Source organism: Macaca mulatta, chromosome X, assembly GCF_049350105.2.
Source record: "Macaca mulatta isolate MMU2019108-1 chromosome X, T2T-MMU8v2.0, whole genome shotgun sequence".
NCBI lineage: Eukaryota > Metazoa > Chordata > Mammalia > Primates > Cercopithecidae > Macaca > Macaca mulatta.
The window spans coordinates 38227796-38252613 of record NC_133426.1 but is presented as its reverse complement, the minus strand read 5'-3'; the positions used below and the strand labels follow the sequence as shown (position 1 = coordinate 38252613).

The 24818-nt window shown below is 39.7% G+C and overlaps 1 protein-coding gene across 1 annotated transcript in view; it reads right to left on the bottom strand.

Moving 5' to 3' along the window:
- Positions 1–24818, bottom strand: part of OTC (ornithine transcarbamylase) — a 77952-nt gene that overhangs the window by 30308 nt on the left and 22826 nt on the right. Inside the window, exon 4 of the mRNA XM_028841925.2 lies at positions 18352–18439. Within this exon, the coding sequence (XP_028697758.1) occupies positions 18352–18439 (88 nt within the window). The remainder of the gene's footprint in view (positions 1–18351; positions 18440–24818) is intronic.

The following is a 24818-nucleotide window of genomic DNA, read 5'->3' as shown; positions in this document are numbered from 1 at the left end:
AGATTTACTGGAGCAGAATCTGCATTTTAACAAGGTTTCCAGGGGATTCATTTGCATATTAAAGTTTGAGACTCCTAAGAAAGAGGGAATTGAGACCGCCATATTTTTGAAAGCATCATCTATTATTTTCTTAAAATCCTAACCAGGCAATACATCAAGAGTAGACAAAGCTTCTGAGATGGCAGCCCACAAAAACAGAAGACTCTATCTATAATATCCTTAGCAGGGAGGGAATTGAGGGAAAAAGGCAGCTAAACTCCTCTGAGCAAAGAATAATTCACCATCTTCTGTTAAGGCCCTTCTCATTAGAGAAGCAACTACCCTTCCTTATTCGATGCCCTAAGACAATGGTTCCCAGACTTGGGTGTGTATGGGAACTAAGTGAAGAACTAATACTAATAGATTACACAGAAATAGAGTAGGTCCTAGGCCTTTGTCCTCTTACTAAAACAGACATTCTGTTTTTCATACGATAAGAATGCAGGCTTCCATCATGGAAAAGTAACTTAAGTGGAGGTAGATATGTCAATAAGGTCTATAATTATAATCAACTATCAATTCCCTATATCAGATGAATTCATTAATTTTATGATGCCTAAAACCCCAAGAAAGAGAGAGAGAGAAGCAGAGCGTGGGGGCAGAGGAGTGTTTAATCCTAGAGGTCATACTTCAGACTTCTTTAAACATGTAGCACTCCCTAAAGTGTGTACAGACAGGATAAAAAAAAGGATAAGAAAAATGTGGATTAACATTGCAGTTGACCTTCTGGAATCTCATAGCCAGAGAAGCACATTTGACTTCTGTTATAGCTTCTCAAATCCTTTTAGGCAGCTAGGACCCTTGACTGCCAACTTGTTATGGTTTTTTCGAACTTTACAATACGTTGTTGAATTTTACTAGATTTAGTGTGTGTCACATGCAGACATTATCTTAACCTCAGAGATGAAGAAATCAAGGCCTTTTAAAATCTTGAAGTAATTAGAGCAAGGTTAGGAAAGAGTGAGGAAGATGAGGCTGAAAGACAGAAATGCTAGTGGAGCAATTGGAGAAGTCAACGACCTGTACACATGAGTCTTTCAAGAAGATTGAAAAAAAGGCAGATGTGTTTTCCTCTTTAACAAGTCCCCATCCCCAAAGCTCCTGAAGCAAAGCAGTCAAAAGATAAGCATTCATTTAATTTCTCTGTTTATAATGTCAAGCTGATATCCCTGGAACCTCTGTGGTGTAATTTCATGGGACTGTGCCTGGTTGGTTTTATTCAGGTTGCAACACTTTTCTAGAACAGAGGTTCTTTACTTTGGCTGCACCTTAGTATCACCTATGGAGCTTTTACAAAATCCTGACACCATATTCTGCTTTTTGGAAGGTTAAATCAGAAGCTATGATAGTGGGACCCATATCAACATTTTTAAAGCTCCCCAAGCTGCTCCAATATGAAAACTAGGCTGAGAACCATTGTCCCAGAAAACAGAGATTCAGAGAGGAGGTAGGAGGAAAGTGGGCTACCGTGCTGCTGGGTGACACAGTGCATCAATGTAGAGGAAGAAACTCTTAGTAATTGCTGAAATCTCATACAATAAGAAAAATAAGGGATAACGATATGATAAGCTATACTGGAAAGAACAATATTTTACACACTTATAAAAGAAGTATTTTCTTTTTTTTTTTTTTTGAGACGGAGTCTCGCTCTGTCGCCCAAACTGGAGTGTAGTGGCCGGATCTCAGCTCACTGCAAGCTCTGCCTCCCGGGTTTACGCCATTCTCCTGCCTCAGCCTCCCGAGTAGCTGGGACTACAGGCGCCCGCCACCTCGCCCGGTTAGTTTTTTGTATTTTTTAGTAGAGATGGGGTTTCACTGGGTTAGCCAGGATGGTCTCGATCTCCTGACCTCGTGATCCGCCCGTCTTGGCCTCCCAAAGTGCTGGGATTACAGGCTTGAGCCACCGCGCCCGGCCAAGAAGTATTTTCTTTAAGCGCAGTCACTACCAAGAGAAGTCCCAAAGCAGCAGTAATAGCTGTACTCTTTCCCCACTTGACACTTGTAAACATCCCTAGTGACCAGATTTTTGTCTCTAATATTGTTCTATTTAAAAAAAGAACCAGAAACCACTAGAGGATAGTCAATTTCATGTTATTGGGCAGAATAAAATCAGAATAGGTCTGTAACATTTTGTTGTTGCCAGGAAACAAGAGTGATTTGTTTTCTAAATGGCAGGGACACTGCCGAAAGGAAAAACAGTCAACTTAAAGGAGCTCCCATTTTTCAAGTTGTGATCATTTGTAGTAACAAAGATCATGAAATGAAATAAATTATGCTTCTAAGGGGACGTGATGCACATAAGAAAAAAGTTAATGTAAATAAAATGTACAAAATTATGATAGTAATATCAAAGAAGAGTGAATATTATGTACATTTAAATTTATTTACTTAAGTAGGAAAGTGTTTATACATAGCTATAACTATAGATAGATATTTGTGGGGTTTTGTTAAGTATATTTCTGTTCATATAGTATAGATATGTATTGTTTTTATCTGCATAAGCCACAAATAACTAACATAATTTGTAAGCCAAATTATTGCAAGAAATAGTAGAAACCGTACCATGAAAAAATAGGCCTCAGCGGCATTTGTGGTGTTATATATATAAGTGAACTGGAAAAGGAGTCCAGAGGTTAGCTAGCACCAGTCACATATGCAATTTCCAATGAGGAAAACAATAATAACCATTTGCTCCAAAATACCAACTTAGTTAAATGTCCATAAAAATAAGTCAATTTTTTTTTTTTTTCCCAGACGGAGTCTCGCTCTGTCACCCAGGCTGGAGTGCAGTGGCGCTCTCTCAGCTCACTGCAACCTCTGCCTCCCAGGTTCAAGCAATTCTCCGGCCTCAATCTATCGAGTAGCTTGGATTACAGGCATGCGACACCACGCCTGACTACTTTTTGTATTATTAGTAGAGACGGGATTTCACCATGTTGGCCTGGCTGGTCTCAAACTCCTGACCTCAGGTGATCGCCCACCTCAGCCTCTCAAAGTGTTGGGATTACAGGCGTGAGTCACCGCACTTGGCTAAGAAGTCTAAATTTTAAGATTCACTTTTCTGTTTCTCTGGAAGTGAAATCTTTTGATGATTTTTTAACTAATTAATTACAACACAATGCCAATAAGAAAGGTCAATGTTTTTAAATATTGAAACCAGGCCAGGTTAATATATTATTAAATATTGCAATGGGTCATGTGATGCCAGAGATTAAAAACAGACAAATAAAACTTAAATCTTCTAAATTTCTTTAAAAATCAGAATCCATGGCGGGGCGCAGTGGCTCACACCTGTAATCCCAGCACTTTGGGAGGCCGAGGCAGGCGGATCAACTGAGGCCAGGAGTTCGAGACCAGCCTGGCTAACATAGTGAAACCCCATTTCTGCTAAAAATACACACACACACACACACACACACAAATTAGCCAGGCATGGTGGCACATGCCTATAATCCCAGCTACTCGGAAGGTTGAGGCAGGAGAATCACTTGAACCTGGGAGGCAGAGGTTGCGTTGCACTCCAGGGGACAATGACAGAGTGTAATTTTGATCGTGGCCATTTCAAAAGCATTTGAACTGGAATTAGTTGGCCAGGTTGGGCCACCATATCTTGCATGTCTATGTCAGGGGGACTTGGCTTTCAAGGGGACAGCACTCAGCCCCAGGAGGAGCCTGCAATTCGTCCTTGTCTCACAGTTTGTGCCATCCATGGGGATAAAGGACAGTAAGGAACAAAACAGAACCTGCTGTCTAAATGGGGGAACCTACACGCTGGGGTGCTTTCGTGTCTGCCCTTCCTCCTATGGATGGAACTGTGACCTTGTTGTGTGCAGAGAGAGCTGTGAGTCTGTGCACCATGACACCTGGCTGCCCAAGAAGTATTTATGTGTAAATACTGGCATGGCCAACCCCACGGCTTTCCTGAGGCATTTCTACCTGGTTGTGATGGTCTTGTGATGGATGAGCACCTCATGGCTCTCAGGACTCTGGAATACTACCATCTACATGTACCACTTTTATGCTAGCTGGCATGTGCCGTTCCATACAAAGTTACTATTAACTGACACTTACCTATTTCCAGAAATAACAATTTTAGATCTCATGCAATTTCATGACCAGTAAAGTCTGCTTCTCCAATGTCCTAACTGAAAGAAGATCATTTGTTAGTTGCCTTAAAATAATGAATACAATTTTGGGAGGCCGAGGCAGGCAGATCACAAGGTCAGGAGTTCGAGACCAGCCTGGCCAACATAGTGAAACCCCCGTCTCTACTAAAAATACAAAAATTGGCTGGTTGTAGTGGCATGCGACTGTAGTCTCAGTTACTTAGGAGGCGGAGGCAGGAGAATCGCTTGAGCCAGGGAGGCAGAGGTTGCAGTGAGCCAAGACCACGCCATTGCACTCTAGCCTGGGTGACAGAGTGAGACTCCGTCTCAAAAAAAAAAAAAAAAAAAAAAAAAAAAACATTTCCATAATGGTCCCTAACACTTCCTCACTTCCTTAACATACCAATTACTTCTTACCTCTGCCCTGCCGTCCCCTCAGAAACTACTTTCCTTTTTCAAAAGAAAGTCAGCCGTATGTACATTGTGCCCAAGTCCTATGTTTCTTGACACATGTAACTCTACCAAGGTCTTATTAAGATGGTCTTTTAAACAATTGAATTATATCTTCAGATTATTAAAGGCTAATCCTAATGTGAACCTGAGGATAAAGTTTTGAGCAGAGTTGATCAAAATCAATTAAAATGGTCTCTTTAAAATGAAAGAAAGCCTCTTTAAAGGGAGGTGATGGAGGGAAGGATCAGAAAGCGCTGGGATAATAGAAATCTGTCTGCATGTGTGCCAGCGAGATGCGGTAAAAAGGAGGAAGCAAATGGGAGAGATGGACAGGAAAAGAGAAAATGAATTACTTGATTGATGATTAGGCGGATGTAGAGAAGCAAGTTAAAAGACTAAATTGAAGGGCAAGTTTCCATCATCTACAGAAAGTTATACAAGACAGACTCTCCTTTTTGCTAACAGCATTATAAAAAGAATGAAATCTCCTTGGAAAAAAAATTATACCTAAATTTCCCCAACAAGATTGCTTAGTAAACTATATTTTCTCCAAGCTATGCAATTATTTTAACTGTTATAAAAGAAAAGAAAATGTTCACAATATATTTAGTTGTAAACCAGGCAATAAAATTATATATTGTAAAGCCTAATTAAAAATGCATTGTGTATATGTGTATGCACAGTAAAAATGGGAAATATATTGACAAAAAGTGTCAGGTGGTAGACAAAATAATGGTCCCCAAAGATGTTGATGTCCTAAACCACAGAATCAATGAATATATTGCTTTACTTGACAAAAGGAATTTTGCAGATTCATATTCATAAGTTAATGATCTTGAGATGGGGAGATTACCCTGGGTGGGCCCAATATAACACTAGAGAATAAGAGAGAGGCAGGAGGTTACAAATGAGAGGAGAAGCTATGAAGACACTGGGTTTGAAGACGGAGAAAGGGGGCCTCAAGCCCAAGGATATAGGCAGCCCTTGAAAGCTGGAATGGACAAGGAATTGGATTCTCCTCTGGAGCCTCCAGAAGGAACACAGCCCTGTATACTCATGTTAGACTTCTGCCCTCCAGACCTGTAAGATAATATATTTGTATTGTTTTAAGCCACTAAGTGTGTGGTAATTTGTTAAAGCAGCAATGGGAAACCAATGTAGATTCCATGACAAAAAGCAAAAACTATGTGATAAAAAGATATTGTCTAGTGGCCAGCAGCTTGAGTTTAAGTCACCTTGAATTTAGCAATCAGTTCCCACTAACCAACCAAAATTAAGTGACTTGCCAGTAATCCACTTAACCTGTATCCCTGACTTCCTGAGGCAATGTGTTTGTTCTTTCCAGTCTGGAAAAATGACATAAACTCTGAGAAAGTATAAAGAGTCTCTTGTAGAATTCCCAACAACCCAGCAATGCACAGAAGTTTAAATTCCAGGACCATACAAAAGTAAAAATAAAAGGAGATTTAAGAATAAAAAACAAAATTAAATCTATGATATTAATAGCTTTGTGCCCAGTTACGTTGTCAAAAAAATAATTGGCTCTGTAATCGGTATGGTATTTTACGTGTATTTTTTCCTTTGTAAGATGTTTAATGCAGGGAAATCTGAAATGTTAGGCTTGTGATTAAGTTAAATGTTTAAATGCATTTCACTAAGTTTGCAATCAATGTGTAAATGGTTGAGGAGATTTGTTTTGTTCACTTAATATACATTTGATTTATTGGTTGTATAAGTAGTATGTGAGTATTTAAAGCAACGAAAACTTGAACAGGCATCAGAATTACCGGGACGACTTGGTAAAACACAGCCAGCTGCTTCTGATTCAGGAGGTCTGGGTTGAGGCCCGAGAATTTGCATTTCTGAAAAGCTCCCAAAGGCTATTTATGCTGTTGACTTGGTGGCCATGCTTTGAGGAACGCTTATTATTTTAGGTTTTAAAAATGCTAAATGTTTGACAAATTCATAAGGTTATGAAACTGGACTGTAAACAAAGGACAAAGGGTGTGGAATATCCCTGTAGGCACAAAAAGCCCCTTGGACATTAAAGAACCTGTGGGCAAAAGGGAGCATGACAAAGCCTGGCAGAAAATGCCACTTTAGTCCTCTTTCAGCCTCAGGAGCTGCAAGTAAGGTGGAATCCAATGATATGGGGTTTGAGACGGAGCAGCTTCTAGGTTACTTTCACATTGGACTCAGTTGGGGGAACAAAGATATTAAAGACACTTAACTAGACAATTAGTTCATATTATTTTGTGAATGACATTGATATCTACTTCATGCTTAAAATTACTAGAAATCACCATTTTAATTCTTCCAGGCTACTAAAGATCTTTAAAAAATGAAAACAAACCTTTTTCACTGGAAACAATGACAACCCTATAACTAGAGCTGGACTACAAGCACATTAATAGTAATCTGGGATTTATAGAGCTCTCCATCAATCTAAAACCCCAGCTTTAAATGTTGTAAGAGTTTTATTATACGTGTTACAAATGAAAAGTAGATAAGTTTAAAAAATACTCTCTGGTTCTGTAATGGCTTTTCATTTTGGCGTCTTTTCATTTCTATTAATACATACAGTTCTGCTTGCCTTCCAGTACATTCTTACAGCTCTGCAGACGATCTTTGGCATTAGCCAACAATGGTAGCAAAAAAGCTTTTGCAAAATCCAAATTACTCAAATTTAAAGTTTCCCACATATACCAGTTTGCCCTGGAAATTTAATGGCCAATATTAGAATTTTTCAAAAATAATTAACAAGTTAAAATATGTATTCAACCTATTTTGTCTAAATATTTAAAATGTCTAGTTTCATTCATCATCTCTTTTCCTACTGTTTAGAAAAAGGAAAGGCACGGCATGAAACTTTAAATGGAAAGATGGTTTGAGAGATAAAATCCATTATTCATCCATTATTTCTGGATGATGGTGGTATCAGTGGCTCTGTTTTTTTTTTTTTTTTTTTTATCTTCCTTAGTATATTCTATCAAAAGGAATTTTTTTTTTTTTTTTTTTTTTTTTTTTTTGAGACGGAGTGTCGCTCTGTCACCCAGGCTGGAGTGCAGTGGCCGGATCTCAGCTCACTGCAAGCTCCGCCTCCCGGGTTCACGCCATTCTCCTGCCTCAGCCTCCCGAGTAGCTGGGACTACAGGCGCCTGCCACCTCGCCCGGCTAAGTTTTTGTATTTTTAGTAGAGACGGGGTTTCACTGTGTTAGCCAGGATGGTCTCGATCTCCTGACCTCGTGATCCGCCCGTCTCGGCCTCCCAAAGTGCTGGGATTACAGGCTTGAGCCACCGCGCCCGGCCCAAAAGGAATATTATTTTAATAATCAGACAAAATACCACTCAAGAAAGGAAATTTCTCCCAAGCATGACTTTGAAAGTAATTGAAAATACCCCAAGTCTTCTTAGAGCAATGGCTAATTCTTGGTCTTGATAAAGAAATGTACAAGATGAGCCTGCAACATCTTGTCACACCGCAAAGCAAGGGAGTTATCGAAGACTGATGGAGTTAGGTCAAAATGACCCAACTTGAACAAAGATGACATTGACCAAATATGGAACAATTTGATAATTAATAAGAATAATAATTATAATACATTGAAACGTTCAAATGTATGAGCATCCAATGAGTTTATAAAGATACTAATAAAATGGAAGAACAATGAGAAGAATCATAGCAAGACCAATTCTAACTCAATTTCGAAGAGAATTCTCAGATTGTATAAACTTTTGGTGAGAACAGTCAGACTACATAGATATCAGACAAAATAGCTGAGTATGTAAAGAGTGCCTTAGTACTGGGTACTTTTATGCAGGGCTCAATGACCATTTTGAGAGAGTGACGGTCACTCTCTCCATGAAAACGATGGTCGCTATGAATAAATCCTTTCCAACCCTTAGTTTCTGTTGTTGTTTGGTGTTGTTTTTTTTTTTTTTTTTTTTGGTATAAGATTGAAACTTGTTTAGGAATTAATGAAAACACCCTGAAGGCTGAAACAAAACAAAGCAAAATGAAACAAAAAAAGACAATAAACAAAGCCCCTCATGACGCCAGGAAAAGCTGGTGCAGAGTTAGTGTGGTTGGGTGAACAAATACTAAAAAATAAAAAACAAGTAGTGTGCTGGGTCAGATCAAACATGGATGTTGATGAGCAAACATGGATGTTGATGAGATGGACAATCATACAGCAATCCTGGTGCTCTTAGGAGTTGAGTTGTTCCTAAAGTATTGGAACATGGTGAAAGTGTCTCAAAAGCCAAAGGCAAACAGGTTGTATTCTCATAGGGTCCTGTTATTCATTTCCTCTTTTGTCTCCATCCTGCCTTGTTCGAATCAGACTGCATGCCCTCTAAACTCCAGTTTCTTTCACTGATAACTCTTACCAGTTGAACAGCTGACTGGGAGATAGAGGAAGGACGTTTTGGTTGTGCATATTACATCCTTGAGAACACCGTAATCACTTAAAAATGGATGTTTCTGATTTTATTTTTTGTCAAATTCGGCCAAGTCCCAAAAGGAGACTTAAGCCGACTTAATCTCTATCCCCAATGTAAATTCGTTATGAGATAAACTCTCTGAGTCTCCCTCTAGGAAACAGAATATTCTAGCCCTCTGGCATCTCTACTCAGATAATGATTTTAGTTATATCAACATAAGAATGATGAGGAAATAAGATGGATAATACCCTCAGCAAACCTAGATGGGTTCTTGTCAAATGGGCTGGTGTTGGAAAAAGCCAGAGATGTTGAATAAAATTGCCATATTCAATTTATTAATGAAGGATCTATAATGGCCAGGTTGTTTTGATTTAAATGTTAGATCCCAAGTTTGAAGACCTTGGAGAAAGATGAACGGGGTATAATGACATTTAGAATAACTTCTTCAAAATGTGCTAATGGAAGTTCAGTGGGTCAGTGTAAGCTGTTTAGGAAAACCACAGATATAGCCAAAATTGAGTCAGTGCTTGTCTTGAGATTGGGTTAGATCGTAACTTGATTCAACCAACATTGCTTGAGTTTCTTCTGTGTGCCTGTCCTTTACAAGCATGATCTCATTTACCCTCATATAATGCATTAAGATAAGTATAAGTATCTCCATTTTGCAACTGAGGAACCTGAGACTCAGAAGCATCTGGCCCAAACCATAAGGGCTAGTGTGTGGTAGAGCTGTGAATTGAACCAAAACGTGCCTCTGCTTTGAAGGCCCTGTCCTTGATGCTCCGGCACACTGCCTCTAAGAGAATATATCATTGCTCATGCTGTGAGAGACTGGTTTTGTCATCATTCTTCCCAAGAATACAGAATTTTCATACCTGCTGGGTTCTTGTGTTCTCTGTAAAGGTTCATGGAAGTATCATATTTCCCATTAAGTACCAATTTATTACTACCTCATGAGGTACATATTTCCCATTAGGTACCAATATTTTGAAACATTTTACCAAAAATTATAAAACATTTAACCTTTTCAGTCTGGATATAATTGGTATAAATACATAAATAACAGTATTCCAGCTTTTTTTTTTTTTTAAGAAATATTCCTTTTAACATGACAATGATTCACTCCTCTTGAGGATTGGGCCTCATCCACAAATCCCTCTATAACTTTCATTATTTGAGAATAGCAATGATTGGAAACCCCTTTTATGGTGTCACAGGGACATGTGGATATGTGGTTGTAGTGGGTTGAATGGTGTTTCCCCAAAATCCATGTCTACCTAGAAACTCAGAATGTGAGCTTCATCGGAAGTAGAATATTTGCAGATGTAATTAGTTAAGATGAAGTCATATGGAGTAGGGTAGGTCCTAAATTCAATGACAGACATTCTTATAAGAAGAGGAGAGGATACACAGAGAAGCCCAGGCAAAGATGGAGGCAGAGTTTGGGGTGATGCCAAGGAATGCCAAGGATGACTGAGAGGCACCAGAAAGGGAATTGTGGTCCTGTTGAAACATTGATTTTGGACTTCTAGCCTCCAGAACTGTGGGAAAATAAATTTCTGTTGTTCTAAGCCACCAGGTTTGTAGTAATTTGTTGTGGCGGCCCTAGGAAACTAATACAGTGGTCTACATTCGTTTTCTTTTCTACTGGTTTTACATTAGCTAAACACACTTTAGCAATCACTACCATACGTAAATTACATCTATAGGGAAAGAAATTAGAGTAGAACAATGTTACATTATTTGGCTTTAAATGGAGCCTTTCATACACATGGTTCCTGAAGCTGCATTGCTAAGTACAATATTAGAAGGCAAATGACTGTGAAGCTATTATGCACTTTTCAGTAGTACACGCAGAGCATTAGGCATGAAAAGCTGTCATTACAGAAGAAACAGAAAGCCTTGAAACTGGAGTGATAATGCCCCACTTGCTATTGCTAAATTCCATATGATTTAAAACTTCTAAAAAATCAGTGATCTCAGTCATGCAAAGGTGTCACTTCTAGTGTCACATCTAAAAGGACAAGCCCAGAGCAAGAAAAAGAAAAAGAATATCCAGTTCACAACCCCAGTAGAGCACCTGGTAACTGACAAAATCTGAAAATACCCTCACCTCTGACGTAAACTTAACTGAATATCTATGTGTATGTTTTGTGTTTTCTGATATGTTAGGGGGTGAGAAAGAGTTTCTAAGGGAGACTCTTCAATAAAGGGATGTGAGCAATGGGACTGATTCTATCCAGGGGAACCTAGGCCTCCAGGGATCCATACTGAAGCAAGAAAACAACTCAAATCTTAAGGCTGTCTTCCCATGGATATAACATACACTCCCTTACCAGTTACAGTACATCTAGGTAAAAGAAATTGAGCAAAATTCAGAAGAGAGATGAGAGCCTGGTTGTGTAGAAAAAAGCTAACACAGCAGCCTTGAGGTGGCTGTCCTTCAAAGGGCTGCTTACAAGGCTGACCCTTGACTAGCATCTGGGAACTTGGACTTTAGGAGGGTTCCCACCATTCCCAGAACTGATAAGGGTGGTTCACTGTGCCCAAACTATTTGTATATGCACTTTGTTTTATGCTGCACACCTGCTTTCCTTCTGGAATCTGGAATTTTGGGATCACGCTAGGCAGAGGGCACTTTTGTAACTAGGCCCCAGTAAAAGCCTTGCGAACTGGTTTGCTGGGGAAATTAAGCACATCCTGTGTGACACCACTGGGAGGGCACTTGTGGAAGCTTGTGCCTCGTCTCCCCTAGACTTTACCTCATGCACCTTTTTTCTTGACTGATTTTGCTTTGTGTCTTTTGTTGTGATAAGTCTTAGCCATGAGTATCACTGTATGCTGCTCCCTGTGAGTCCTTCTCATGTGGTGTTAGAGACTCCAACACATCAGCTCCTCCAAAATATCAGTGGACAGCTCCACCTCAGTGCTTCCCTTCAGTCACCTTCAGATTATACAAAATGCAACTAAGACCGAGCTAAGGAGATTTCAGCCACAATATTCTGTATAGTGAATAGGTTTTATTATGTAACAAGGAAGAAAAGAACAAGACATTTTTTTTCCCTCCTTAATTGTCAGATCTTCTTTGGGATACTTGTTTATTATGATCTAATTTTTAAAATCTTACTTAACTCTAAATGTGAGACTTTTTATTGTAATAATACTTCAAATGAGATCTAAAAAGCTTCTGCACAGCAAAAGAAACTATCAACAGAGTGAAAAGGCAACCTATAGAATGGGAGAAAATATTTGCAAACCTGTGTCTCATAAGGGGTTCATGTCCAAAATATTAGGAATGCCTACAATTTAACAGCAAAAAAAGTCAAAATTAAAAAAATAGGCAAAAGGCTTAAATAGATATTTCTCCAAAAAAGGTATATGAGTGGCTAAAAGGTATATGAAAATGTGCTCAATATTACTAACAATTAGGGAAATGCAAATTAAAACCACAGTGCAATATCACTTTACACCTGTTAGGATGACTATTATCAAAATGACAAAAGATAACAAGTGTTGACAAGGATGTGGAAAATTGGAACCCTTCCGCACCATTGGTGGTGATGTAAAATGGTGCCACCACTATGAAAAACAGTGTGGAAGTTCCTCAAAAAATTAAACATAGAATTATCATATGATTGAGCCCCCTTCTGCGTATTTAGCCAAAGTAATTGAAATCAGAAACTCGAAGAGATATTTGTATTATTGTGTTCCTTGCAGCACTATTCACAATAGCAATATGTGGAAACAACCTAAATATTCATCAACAGATGAATGGATAAAGAAAATGTGGTATATATTTACAACGAAATATCATTCAGCCTTACAAAGAAGGAAATCCCAGCATATGCAATATCACAAATGAACATGGAGAACATTATGCTAAGTGAGAAAAGCCAGTCACAGAAGGACAAATATTGCATGAGTCCACCTATGTGAAGTATTAAAATAGTCAAATACAGAAAAGGAGAAAGTAGAATGGTGGTTGCCAGGGGTTGGGGGTAGGGGGCAATGAGCATAGATGTTCAACAAGCATTTCAGTTATAGAGGATGAATGAATAAGTTACATATATATATATATATATTTTTTTTTTTTAGACAGAGTCTCACTCTGTCACCCAGGCTGGGGTGCAGTGCTGTGACCTCAGCTCACTGCAACCTCCAACTCCTGGGTTCAAGTGAATCTCCTGCCTCAGCCTCCTGAGTAGCCAGGATTACAAGCATGTGTCACCATGCCTGGCTAATTTTTGTATTTTTAGTAGAGACGGGATTTCACTATGTTGGTCAGGCTGGTCTCAAACTCCTGACCTTGTGATCCGCCCACCTCAGCCTCCCAAAGTGCTGGGATTACAGGCGTGAGCCACCATACCAGCTTTTTTTTTTTTTTTTAATGGAGTCTTGCTCTGTTGCCCAGGCTGGAGTGCAGTGGCACGATCTCGGCTCACTGCAACCTCCACCTCCTGGGCTCAAGCGATTCTCCTGCCTCAGCCTCCTTAGTAACTGGGACTACGGGTGAGCGGAATTTTATTTTACTTTATTTTTAGTAGAGATGGGGTTTCACCATGTTGGTCAGGCTGGTCTCAAACTCCTGACCTTGTGATCTGCCCACCTCGGCTTCCCAAAGTACTGGGATTACAGGCGTGAGCCACCACACTGGCTTTTTTTTTCTTTTTTTTAACAGAGTCTTGCTCTGTTGCCCAGGTTGGAGTGCAGTGGCACAATCTCAACTCACTGCAACCTCCACCTCCTGGGCTCAAGCGATTCTCCTGCCTCAGCCTCCTTAGTAACTGAGACTATGGGCGAGAGGAATTTTGTTTTATCTTATTTTTAGTAGAGATGGAGTTTCACCATGTTGGCCAGGCTGGTCTCGAACTCCTGACCTCAGGTGATCTGTCTGCCTCGGCCTCTCAAAGTGCTGGGATTACAGGCGTGAGCCACCACACCCAGCCATAAATAAGTTCTAAAGATCTGCTGTACAATACATTGTATTTTGAATGTGTATTTAGGATTTTTATTCCTTGTTCTGATTTTATCTTTCCTTTCTTTGGTGGGTGAGACTGAGGACCAATCTGTAAGGTGCTTTTTAAAAAATCAGGTTTAAAATATGTTTCTTTGAAGATTTTAGAATATTAATGGCTTCCCTTTTGTTCCTGAACACATCCAGCTTGTTGCTGCCTTAGGCTGATGCATCAGCAGTTCTTTCTGTGACGCTCTTCCCACAGCATTGTGTACCTGGCTCTGTCATTTTATTGAGCTCTTAACTGTCACCTCCTCAGAGAGGCCTTCCCTGACCACCCAATCTAAGGCAGCCCCCACCCCACCAACAAATAACCCTGCTTTAGCTTCATCGTAGCACTTATTTCAACCTGCTCATCTATTCATGCTTTATTTATTTGTTTAGCAAAAGCCTCCTTGCTCCAGAATGTAATTTCCACTCCAACAAGAATCTTGTTTGACTTGATCAGCATTTTATTTTATTTATTTCTTTGAGACAGAGTCCCGCTCTGTTGCCCAGGCTGGAGTGCAGTGGCTCAATCTCGACTCACTGCAACCTCCACCTCCAGGGTTCAGGTGATTCTCCTGCCTCAGCCTCCTGAGTAGCTGGGATTACAGACATGTGCCACCACACTCGGCTAATTTTTGTATTTTTAGTAGAGATGGGGTTTTGCCGTGTTGGCCAGGCTGGTCTCGAACTCCTGACCTCAGGTGACCCCCCCCCCCCACCCCCACCCCTCGGCTTCCCAAAGTGCTGGGATTACAGACGTGAGCCACGGCGCCCAGCCTTGATCAGCATTTTATTCTCAGTGCTAAAACAATGTCAGGAAGAAAAACGAGGCATTCAATAACTATTTCTGAATAAATGAATAATTAAATCATTTGAACAAATAAGTGACACTTTGGAAATTGCATTTAACAGCTTTCAAGAGACTGGCCCGGTTTTCTTTCTTTCTTTCTTTTCTTTCTGTTGCTACACTCACTATATTCTCCCTCAGGCTCTTCTTTCACCAATGTGCAGGCACTTTTTATTTGACCAGGCCCTCAAAGCACCTGGACCAGCAGATGGAGAAGCAACACCGTCAATCAGTGTCAGGTATGCACGATTCTTTTGATTTGAAAGGGCCAGCAATGTCATTTAATCATCCTCCAATCCCTTTGCACCTTAAAATGTTAAACTTCTACAAAAAGCAAAGGAGGCGATTGCTGAGGGTTACAAGGTGCGTATCAGCAAGGTAGATGTCATTAAGATTCGCTTCCTTGCATCACCTGTTCAATTGCATCGGTAGAAAGTGGTGGATTTCTCTTGTCTTCTTCAATTTAGCTTTATTGAATTTCTGAGTCCCAGCATATCTTGTTTGTCAGATATTTTGGCAGATTAAGCAGTAATGAGGTACACGGAAGAAAGTCAGATTTCTACAATAGCTACTCTACTCCTTTTTCTGACATCCCCCATCTCCCATCCCAGCCTCTTCCGATATTGTACTATCCTTCTTTCTACCTTGAGGATTTCCTCCTCCCCCTCCCTAATTGCACCTGTTCTCATGGCACAGCCTTCTGCAATTCTCCCACATTGAGACCATGGAGCTCATTTTTACCACTGAGCTTATATTTCTTCAGCTCTCAACTTCACTCAAGGTCTTTATCTCCAATGGCTTGTGAACATTTGCACTCAGAGGTTCAACCTTTAATGCAATATGTTCAGTACCTAATCTGTCACTGTCTCCACAAATCAGAAACTTCTTTCATTTTCCTGCTTCTGTCTTTTCCCTTTGTTGATTGTGCTTGGTATACTTTCATTGTAATAAATCATAACTATGAGTATGACTATATGCTGAGTCCTGTGAGCCCTCCTAGAGAATCATCAAACCTCTGGGTTGTCATGGGGACCTCTTGACGTGAAAGTCAATGTTTTCTTTTCTCTTTTTCTTTGCTTTTGAGATGGAGTTTTGTTCTTCTTGCCCAGGCTGGAGTGCAATGGTGCGATCTTGGCTCACTGCAACCTCCGCCTCCAGGGTTCAAGCGATTCTCCTGCTTCAGCCTCCTGAGTAGCTGGGATTACAGGCATGTGCCACCACACCCAGCTAATTTTTGTATTTTTAGTAGAGACAGGGTTTCACCATGTTGGTCAGGCTGGTCTCGAACTCCCGAACTCAGATGATCTACCTGCCTCGGCCTCCCAAAGTACTGGGATTAGAGGCATGAGCCACCGCGCCCGGCCCAATATTTTCTATAACTTGTTTCACTGCCCCTCTCGTGGGCTGAATAGAAGAAGCATTATGGGGTAATCAAAACAACACAGCCTTAAAAAATAAAGACAGCTTGATTTAAACCCTGACTTAGTCAGCTTCTAAGCTCCATTAACTTCTCTGAGCCATGCTTTCCTCATCTATAAAACCAGGCCAATAATACTTACTTTGCAAGATTTTTTAAAAGATTTAGAGATAATAGCACAAGAGGTCCACAGCAGACACTCTTTAAGGAGTAGCTATTATTTTCAGTGTTTTGCATAAGATAAAATGATCAAAATGAATTATATGGACTCCATTTTGTGGACCCATGTATTCATGTAGCAATGGAACTATAATAATTATATGGACTCAAAATGTCCCAATCATTTTGGAACTTGTAACAACAAAAAAAAATCTGTAAGCAGGCTGTTTTGCTAAGGATCTATGTAGAACTCCTCTGAGGATTTGCAGTGAGAATTGTGTAGACAGCAAGCCCAGAAAAGAGCACGTTTATACCCATCCTCAATTTTCAGCCCATGCTTGGCTGTTTGTCTCTTGCTCTTGGGATCCTGCCCACTGCACTGATTTCTGGGCCCTGACCTCCTTCTGACTGCCAATCTGCACTGCTCCCCTCCTTTTTTGGATACTCAGCTGTTCCTCCCACTGAACCCTCTTCCAACCAGTGCTTTACATTCGACTCATTCACCATCTTTCACCTGGTCCTATATGGAGGATCCCCGCTGAAACTTTGCTTGGATATGTCTCTGGCTTCATCCCTTGATCAGCTTGTAATATTTGCTTTTGAATAAAGTATATTTCACTTTCGTGGAAGCAGAATTACTAGACAAATATAATCCCAGTCAGTGGCAGATTATTTGAAAGAAAAAATTTATGTTCCTTTATTCCTTTTGTCCCTAGAATCCAGAGGCTAATCACACTTCTTAATACTTTCATTGTCCCCTCTGAAATAACATACCTAAAAGGTTTAAAGATGAGTTATTTGAAATCTCTTCAGCAAGTCAAATGAGGTGAATTTTTTAGTATATACCAGGGTGGTTGCCATAAAAAGCAGACGGTATCTCAATAAATAACTTTATCGCATATCATTTTCAGGAAAAGAATCATTCGTCTTCTCTTTTGAGGGCAAAACTTTTAACAAAGATATTTGTTCTGGATTTTTTAGCCAGACATGATGTAGTGGTAAGAGCATTGCATGAGGAGTCAGGAGGCCTATGCTTCAGTCTTTCATTATAATATAGTGGGTAGGAGTCTTTCCCCATTTCTCCCTTCATCTAGATGGGAGTGAGCTACTCGTACTTCCTAATGAAATATAAGTGGAACTGTTTGCACTGCTTCCCTGCTAAGGCGGCTTTGAAACAAGTATGCCTTCTCCATGCTCTGTTCTTCTTGGTCCTGGCTGGATGTTAACACCCAAACTGACCTCGGAGGTCACATGTTGAAGATGGTAGAACCACTCTCAGCCAGTGTCCCTGAATAACCCACGTAAATTAATAACCTGTTCTTCCCTTTTACCAATCAGGAACATCTGCGCTATGTTAGCACATTGACATTTGAGATTTTGTGTTACAGCAGCTAGTCTGTGTCTAATTCAGTTGTTTCACTTCTTTATGACAATCTGTTTGGGTTGTTATAAGGATTAAACAAGTTAGAAAAATACCTGGCACATAATAAATGCTCAATAAATGTTATTAATAGTTATCAATGTGATTACCTAGTCTGATAGTAACTGGTTATGAGTCACTGAACGTCAGTTTCCCTGGACCTTCATTTCCTCCTCAACTGTTAAATCTAAGAGTCATACTTGATGAACTCAATATTTCCATAAGTTTGAAATTTTATGATCAGAAGCTTCTTCAAAAAATTGCCAAGAAAAATTATTTCAACCCATGGAAAGTGGCCACCATAGGATGAGGGAGAGGCATTCCGAATATCAGGGAAAGAGGGAAAATGGAGAACAGAACAATCAGAGGGAAAAACCATTATTTAAAGAGAAGCATGTTTTCTTTCTGAAATTTATCCATCAGATTCTGAAATCGGCTTTGGAGAGAAGAAAATATTTACAAACCGGGCCGTGTCCGTGAGACTTTCATTCACACCCAAATGAATATCTTGTGTGGTAAGAAAACAAGGGTGTCCTCCCAGAAGTGCAAAGCCTACAATTAAAAAAAAGAAAAGAAAAGAATCATTTTGGAAAAAAGAGCTAAAGTGGAAAACAAAATTACAAAGAATTGGCATAATCTCAACTGAAAAGTCAAAATCTTTAAAGCTCTCCAACTTCTCTGATAGAGAATTCCCATGCAAAACAAAATGAGGAGCTGAGGGAAGTAGATACAATTTTGTGCTCAAGTACTTAACTCTCCTTCATATGTGTGCCCATTTCTCCACCCTCTTATTCAAGATGTGACAATAATGAAGCATCATTCCCTCTTTGGGGCTATCCCTGGTTTTGGTTCTCTAAAACATACAAAGCTGGCTGGGTGCAGTGGCTCATACCTATAATCCCAGCACTTTGGGAGGTCGAGGTGGGTGGATCTCCTGAGGTCAGAAGTTCAAGACCAGCCTGGCCAACATGGCAAAACCCTGTCTCTACTAAAAATAAAAAAATTAGCCAGACGTGGTGGCAGGCGACTCTAATCCCAGCTACTCAGGAGGCTGAGGCAGGAGAATCGCTTGAAACTGGGAGGCGCAGGTTGCAGTGAGCCGAGATCATGCCACTGCACTCCAGCCTATGCAACAGAGCAAGACTCTGTCTCAAAAACATAAAAATAAAAAAAATAAACTATATGACGCTGTCTTGGTTGGAAGATAAGGAAAACAGTAAAGTGGCCCTTTGACTTTTTGACTCTTAGTGACTTGAAACCACTATCTCAATGCTTACTTTCTTTTATTTTTAAGCCTTTCATTTTTATTTATTTATTTTTTGAGACACAGTCTTCCCCTGTCACCCAGGCTGGAGCCCTTTCATCACACATTCTGGGGAAAATTATGGGAGATGGTGACATCCAATCAGAACTTTAGTATCTCATTTGAGACTGGTTTAATGCTCAAAATTTCTCCAATACATAATTAAAGGCAAATACACATAATTGCAAGATAGAGGTTTGTCCAAGGAATTTTGCAAACATTACTTTTCTCCTCCTTATTATGATGTCCCTGATTTATCTTTTGGGAAATAAGCAACAGTCACAATTTGCTAATCCCATCTGTTTCCCATAAAGAGGGAAGAAATCATTAATTGCACAGTGAATTGGGGAATGAGGAGTTTCAGATCCACAAAGGAGAATTTGACTCAAAATCTCACGAAACATCCCACTGAAGCCTTAACACGGTTTGAATGTGGACTGATATTAAATGATATTAAGGAATCATCATTTTTGTTCAGTGTGATCATGACATCATAGCCATATAGGACAATATCCTTATTTTAAGATACAAAATGATATATTTTGGGGTAAAATATCATTATAGCTTTAATTTACTTTAAAGTAGTTCAACAACAAAAACAAATAGACAAAGAAGGCAACATATTAACAATTGTTAGACCGATGTAAGAGTATTGGTATGTTCATTATGCTAATCTTTTTACTTTTCTGTTTATTTGAAAGTTTCACTGTAAAAAGTAAAAATCAAACCCACACAAAGCAATGGTCTCCATTTCTGTTACTGTGTATAAAATGAAATAATTATAGCCTAGCTATTTTATACTTAAAAGTGTTCTCTTAAATATCCCTAGACCAAATGATCTTTTACTAGAGACCGCCATGTTCTGACCCTAGCAATGACCCTTCACAGAGTATGGTCATGTGATGGCACATTATTAACATTCTTTCACTGAATCCCTTAGTCTGACAAAGTGTACAGTAGATATTACAAGAATTTTACAGAAAAGGGTTCTGAGAGTCAGAGTCTAAAAAATTGTGCAAGATTGTTTTTAAGTCCCCACAGTCCTAGGCCTTGCCACAGGGATGCCAGCTATTGAGTCAGCTCAAAGTGTGATCTACAGAGACAGAATGACATAGTGGGACTGAGCTCAGTCTTCTTCATCTGAAAAATAAGACAGTCTGCCTAGAGTTGTAAGATTCCTTGCAGATCTTATGTGCTAGGTGCCAGGTAGGATCAAAGAATATGAAATGCCCAAACAGTCCTAGTTGCTATAGGACCTATAATGAACAATCTGACCCCATTTCTGATGTTTGCCTGCCCACCTCTCCCTGCCTGACCCTTCAGCCCTACATCTGGGCAAGCTGGTAAGGAAGTTCAGGTGCTCCCTCCTTTGGCACTAGCAGGAGGTTCAAACTGCACAAGCCCTACCCTGGGCACGGGAATCCTCATCCCAGCCCCATCGCCAAATCACACTAGAACTTCGTATCATTTCTCTGCTCTCTGAGGCTACTTTTGGACCTGCTTGGGAGCCAGACCTACTATCCCCAGAAAGCCACATGATGTGAGTAATAAACTTTTTCGTATCTTCCTGGTGCATGTGAGATATTCTCACTCTCAGCAATCAAACCAAATTTTAGGTGGATGGCACATCTCATGTCTATGGAGTAACTACACACCACAAGAAGTCCTGGTCTCACTGTATGATTCTGAAATTTATTCATTCATTCTGAAAATATGTGCCTGGGGCTGTTCCAGGCACTGAAGAAAGCATTGTAAACAATAGACAAGTCTTTGACTACACGGAACTTGCTTTCAAATGGGGAGAGACAGAGTGTAAACTGAATGATTAAATTAAATATATTGTGTGTTAGGTACTGATAAGTGCTATAAGAAACACAGAGCAGGGAAGGAGAACAGGAAATTTACAGGACCCTAGTTGCAATTTTAAGTAGTATGGTCAAGGAAGCCACACTGATTGTGGGACATTTGAGTAAAGACCTGAGGAAGATGGATGGGTGAGCCATAGAAAACATATGAGATAGTGGGAAAAGCATGTGCAAAGTTCCTGTGTAAAGGTCATGATTGGTGGGTTCAAGAGACAACAAAAGGCTGTGTGCGGTGGCTCACACCTGTAATCCTAGCAATTTGGGAGGCCGAGTTGGGCGGATAACCTGAGGTCAGGAGTTTGTGACCAGTCTGGCCAACATGGCGAAACCCCATCTCTACTAAAAATACAAAAATTAGCCGGGCGTGGTGGTGGGTGCCTGTAATCCCAGCTACTCGGGAGACTGAGGCAGGAGAATCACTTGAACTCAGGAGGTGGAGGTTGCAGTGAGCCAAGATTGCACCACTGCACTGCAGCCTGGGCAACAGAGTGAGACTCCGTCTAAAAAAAAAAAAAAAAAAAGAAAGAAAGAGAGAGAGACAACAAGAAGGTAGTGTGGACGGTGCAGAGGTGAGGCTGCTGAAGGAAGCTGGGGAGAAGGCAACAACTTTGACTTTTGTCCGGATAAAATGGGAAGCTTTTGAAGGCTTGGAGCAGCGGAGGGACATGATTGACTTACATTTTAATTGGACATCTGTAGCAGGGCCAAAGCAGGGAGACAAGTCAGGAGACTGTTGCGAAAATCTGGGTGAGAGTTGATTGGCTGGAACAGGGTGGTAGCAGCTAATGTGGTGAGGAAATGGTTGGCTTCTTCATATGTTTTTTGAAAGTGTGTCTTTTCAAACACCCAACTTTTTATTTCATTGATCTTTTGTATTTTTTTAGTCTCTGTTTCATATATTTCTGCTCTGATCTGTATTATTTCTTTTCTTTTACAAATTTTGGGTTTGGTTTGCCCTCGCTTTTCCAGTTCTTTAAGATGCATCATTAGGTTGTTTATTTGAAGTTTTTCTATTTTTTTGATGTAGGCATTTATTGATGTACACGTCCCTCTTAGTACTGCTTTTGCTGTATCCCACAAGTTTTAATATGCTGTGCTTCCATTTTCATTTGTTTCAAGAAATATTTACATTTTCTTATTAATTTTGTCAATGACTCAATGGTCATTCAGGAGCACATTTTTAAATTTTCATGCATTTATATTTTTTCCAAAATTCTTCTTGTTATTGATTTCTAGTTTTACTCCATTGTGGTCAGAAAATATATTTAATATAATTTAAGTATTTTTTTAATTTGGGGTACCTGTTTTGTATCCTTGATAATGTTCCATGTGCTGAGGAAAAGAATGTGTACTCTGCACCTGTTGGGTGAAATGTTCTGTAAATATCTATTATGTCCATTTGGTCTATAGTACAGATTAAGTCGAATGTTTCTTTGTTGATTTTCAGTCTGGATTATCTGTCCAGTGCTGAAGATGGAGCGTTGAGAAGTCCTCAGCTATTATTGTATTGGGTTCTATCTCTCTTTTTAGCTCTAATAATACTTGCTTTATATATCTGGGTGCTCTAGCATTGGGTTCATATATATCTTTAGTTGTTATATTCTCTTGCTGAAGTGGCCCCTTTATCATTACATAATGGCCTTCTTTGTCTTTTCTTCCAGTTTTTGTCTTGAAATCTATTTTACCTGATACAAGTATAGCTACTCCTGCTCTTTTGTAGTTTCCATTTGCATGGAATATCTTTTTCCATCCCTTCATTATCAGTGTATGTATGTCTTCAGAGGTGAAGTGAGCTTCTCAGCTGTTCACCTTGCTTCCTACCTCACTGAAAAAATTACAGCAATAAGAGGAGAACTTCCAGATTCCACTCCATTTCCTCACTAGTCAGCATCTGTATTCATATACTCTGCTTTCCTTTCTATTAAGCATAGATGAATTTTCTATGCCCCATGTAATGCCTCCACTCATGCACTAGAAGCCACTCCCCTTGCCTACTCAAAGACATTGCTCTAGCAATTCCTCCCTTTCTCCCTTATGTCACCAACATCTTGAATGGGTTGTTCTCATTTTTTCACTCATTACTAAAAAACAGATACAGATTTTCTGTTGGTCCTAATTTCTCTGACAAGTATTCCTTTAATTGTTTGCTCCCCTTTGCAGCAAAGCTCTTTGTTCTTCTTTCTCTTTCTAGTTCCTCTCTTCTCATTTCCAACAAACCTATAAGGCTTTGCCCCCAACCACTGCTGCACCAAAACTCCTCTCACCAAAGTTATCAGTGACCTTCACGTTACTACATCCAATGGTCATTTCTGATCCCTCTTCCTTCTTGACTTAGCAGTATTTAACAAAGTTGATCTTTATTTTCTACTTGATAAACTTTCTTCACACAGTGTCCAGGACATCACACCTGTTTGCCTTTGCATCTACCTTGGTAGTTGCTCCTTCTCAGTCACCATCGTTGGTTCCTTCTATTTTTCTTGACTTCTGAATGTTGGTTGTGCCCCAGGACCAGCCCTTGGTTCTCTTCTCTCATCCTTCAATCTATACTTACTCTCTTTATAATTATATCCAATCCCATGGCCTTAAATATCATCTATATGTTGGACATACACAAATATCCCTAGGCCAGTTTTCACTCCCAAATTCCAGACTCATGTCCAACTGCTATTTTAACATCTTTGCTTATATGTCTAATAGACACTTCAAACTCAATGTATCTAAGACCAAATTCCCAACCTTCCCCTTTTCATTTGTTCCATCAGCAGCCTTCACATTTGCTCAAGCAGAAATCTTAAAGTCATCCTTGACATCTCTCTCTTACCCAATACATCAGTAATCTTGTCTCTCCCTTCAAAACATATCTAGAATCTGTTCCTCTTACCCTTTCCACTACTGCCACCCCAGCCCCAGCTTCTATAATTGATAGCTATCTATTGACAGGCTTCACTACTTCTACCTTGTTTTCACCCTGGCCCCCGCCCCCACAGTCTATTCCACAGTTTATTCTCAGTCAGTGGGATCCTTTTAAAATGCAATTAGATCATGTCCCTCCTTTGTTCAAAATCATCCAATGATTCCCCATTTCACTCAAAATAAAAGCCAAAGTCCCAATAATGGTGTGCTTGTTTTTCCCTCAGTTCCAGGCACATTCTTCTCCTTGCTGAGAGTACTTATCATCTTCCAACATACTGTACCATCCACTTATTTATTATGTCTGTTGTTTATTGTCTGTGTACCCACTAGAATGTAAGCCCCATGAAGGCATGGATTTTCCTGTTTTGTCTACTGAGGTATCACTCTCGAGCACCTAAAATAAAACCTGGCAAATAGTAAGTGCTTAATGAATACTCATTGAATGATTAAAGGAGGAATTTTGACTCTGAAGAAAGGACCCATTCTTCTCATTTGTGAACAGCCTCTCATTTTGCTAACAGAAAGAACAGAAATTTCTATTGTCTGTGAAGCAACGTAATGAAGTTTAGTGGTGATTATAATCACTAATCACTCTTGAGAACTTAATTTCTTTATAAAAGGCAACTTCAGCTAAACACATATAAATACTGCACATTCGTCCAAAAATTATTTATTGTGCACCTACTAAGTGCCTAGTACAGGTATGAGTACCATTGAGGGTTGAGGACTATGGATGAAGATTTCAAGCAAACTTTCGGACCTCCTGGTAGGTCTATTCCAAGTCACACTCTTTCTTTGATGATAAGTCATTTTGCTATAGCAACTCAGGATTAGTCTGCTGCCCTTCTAC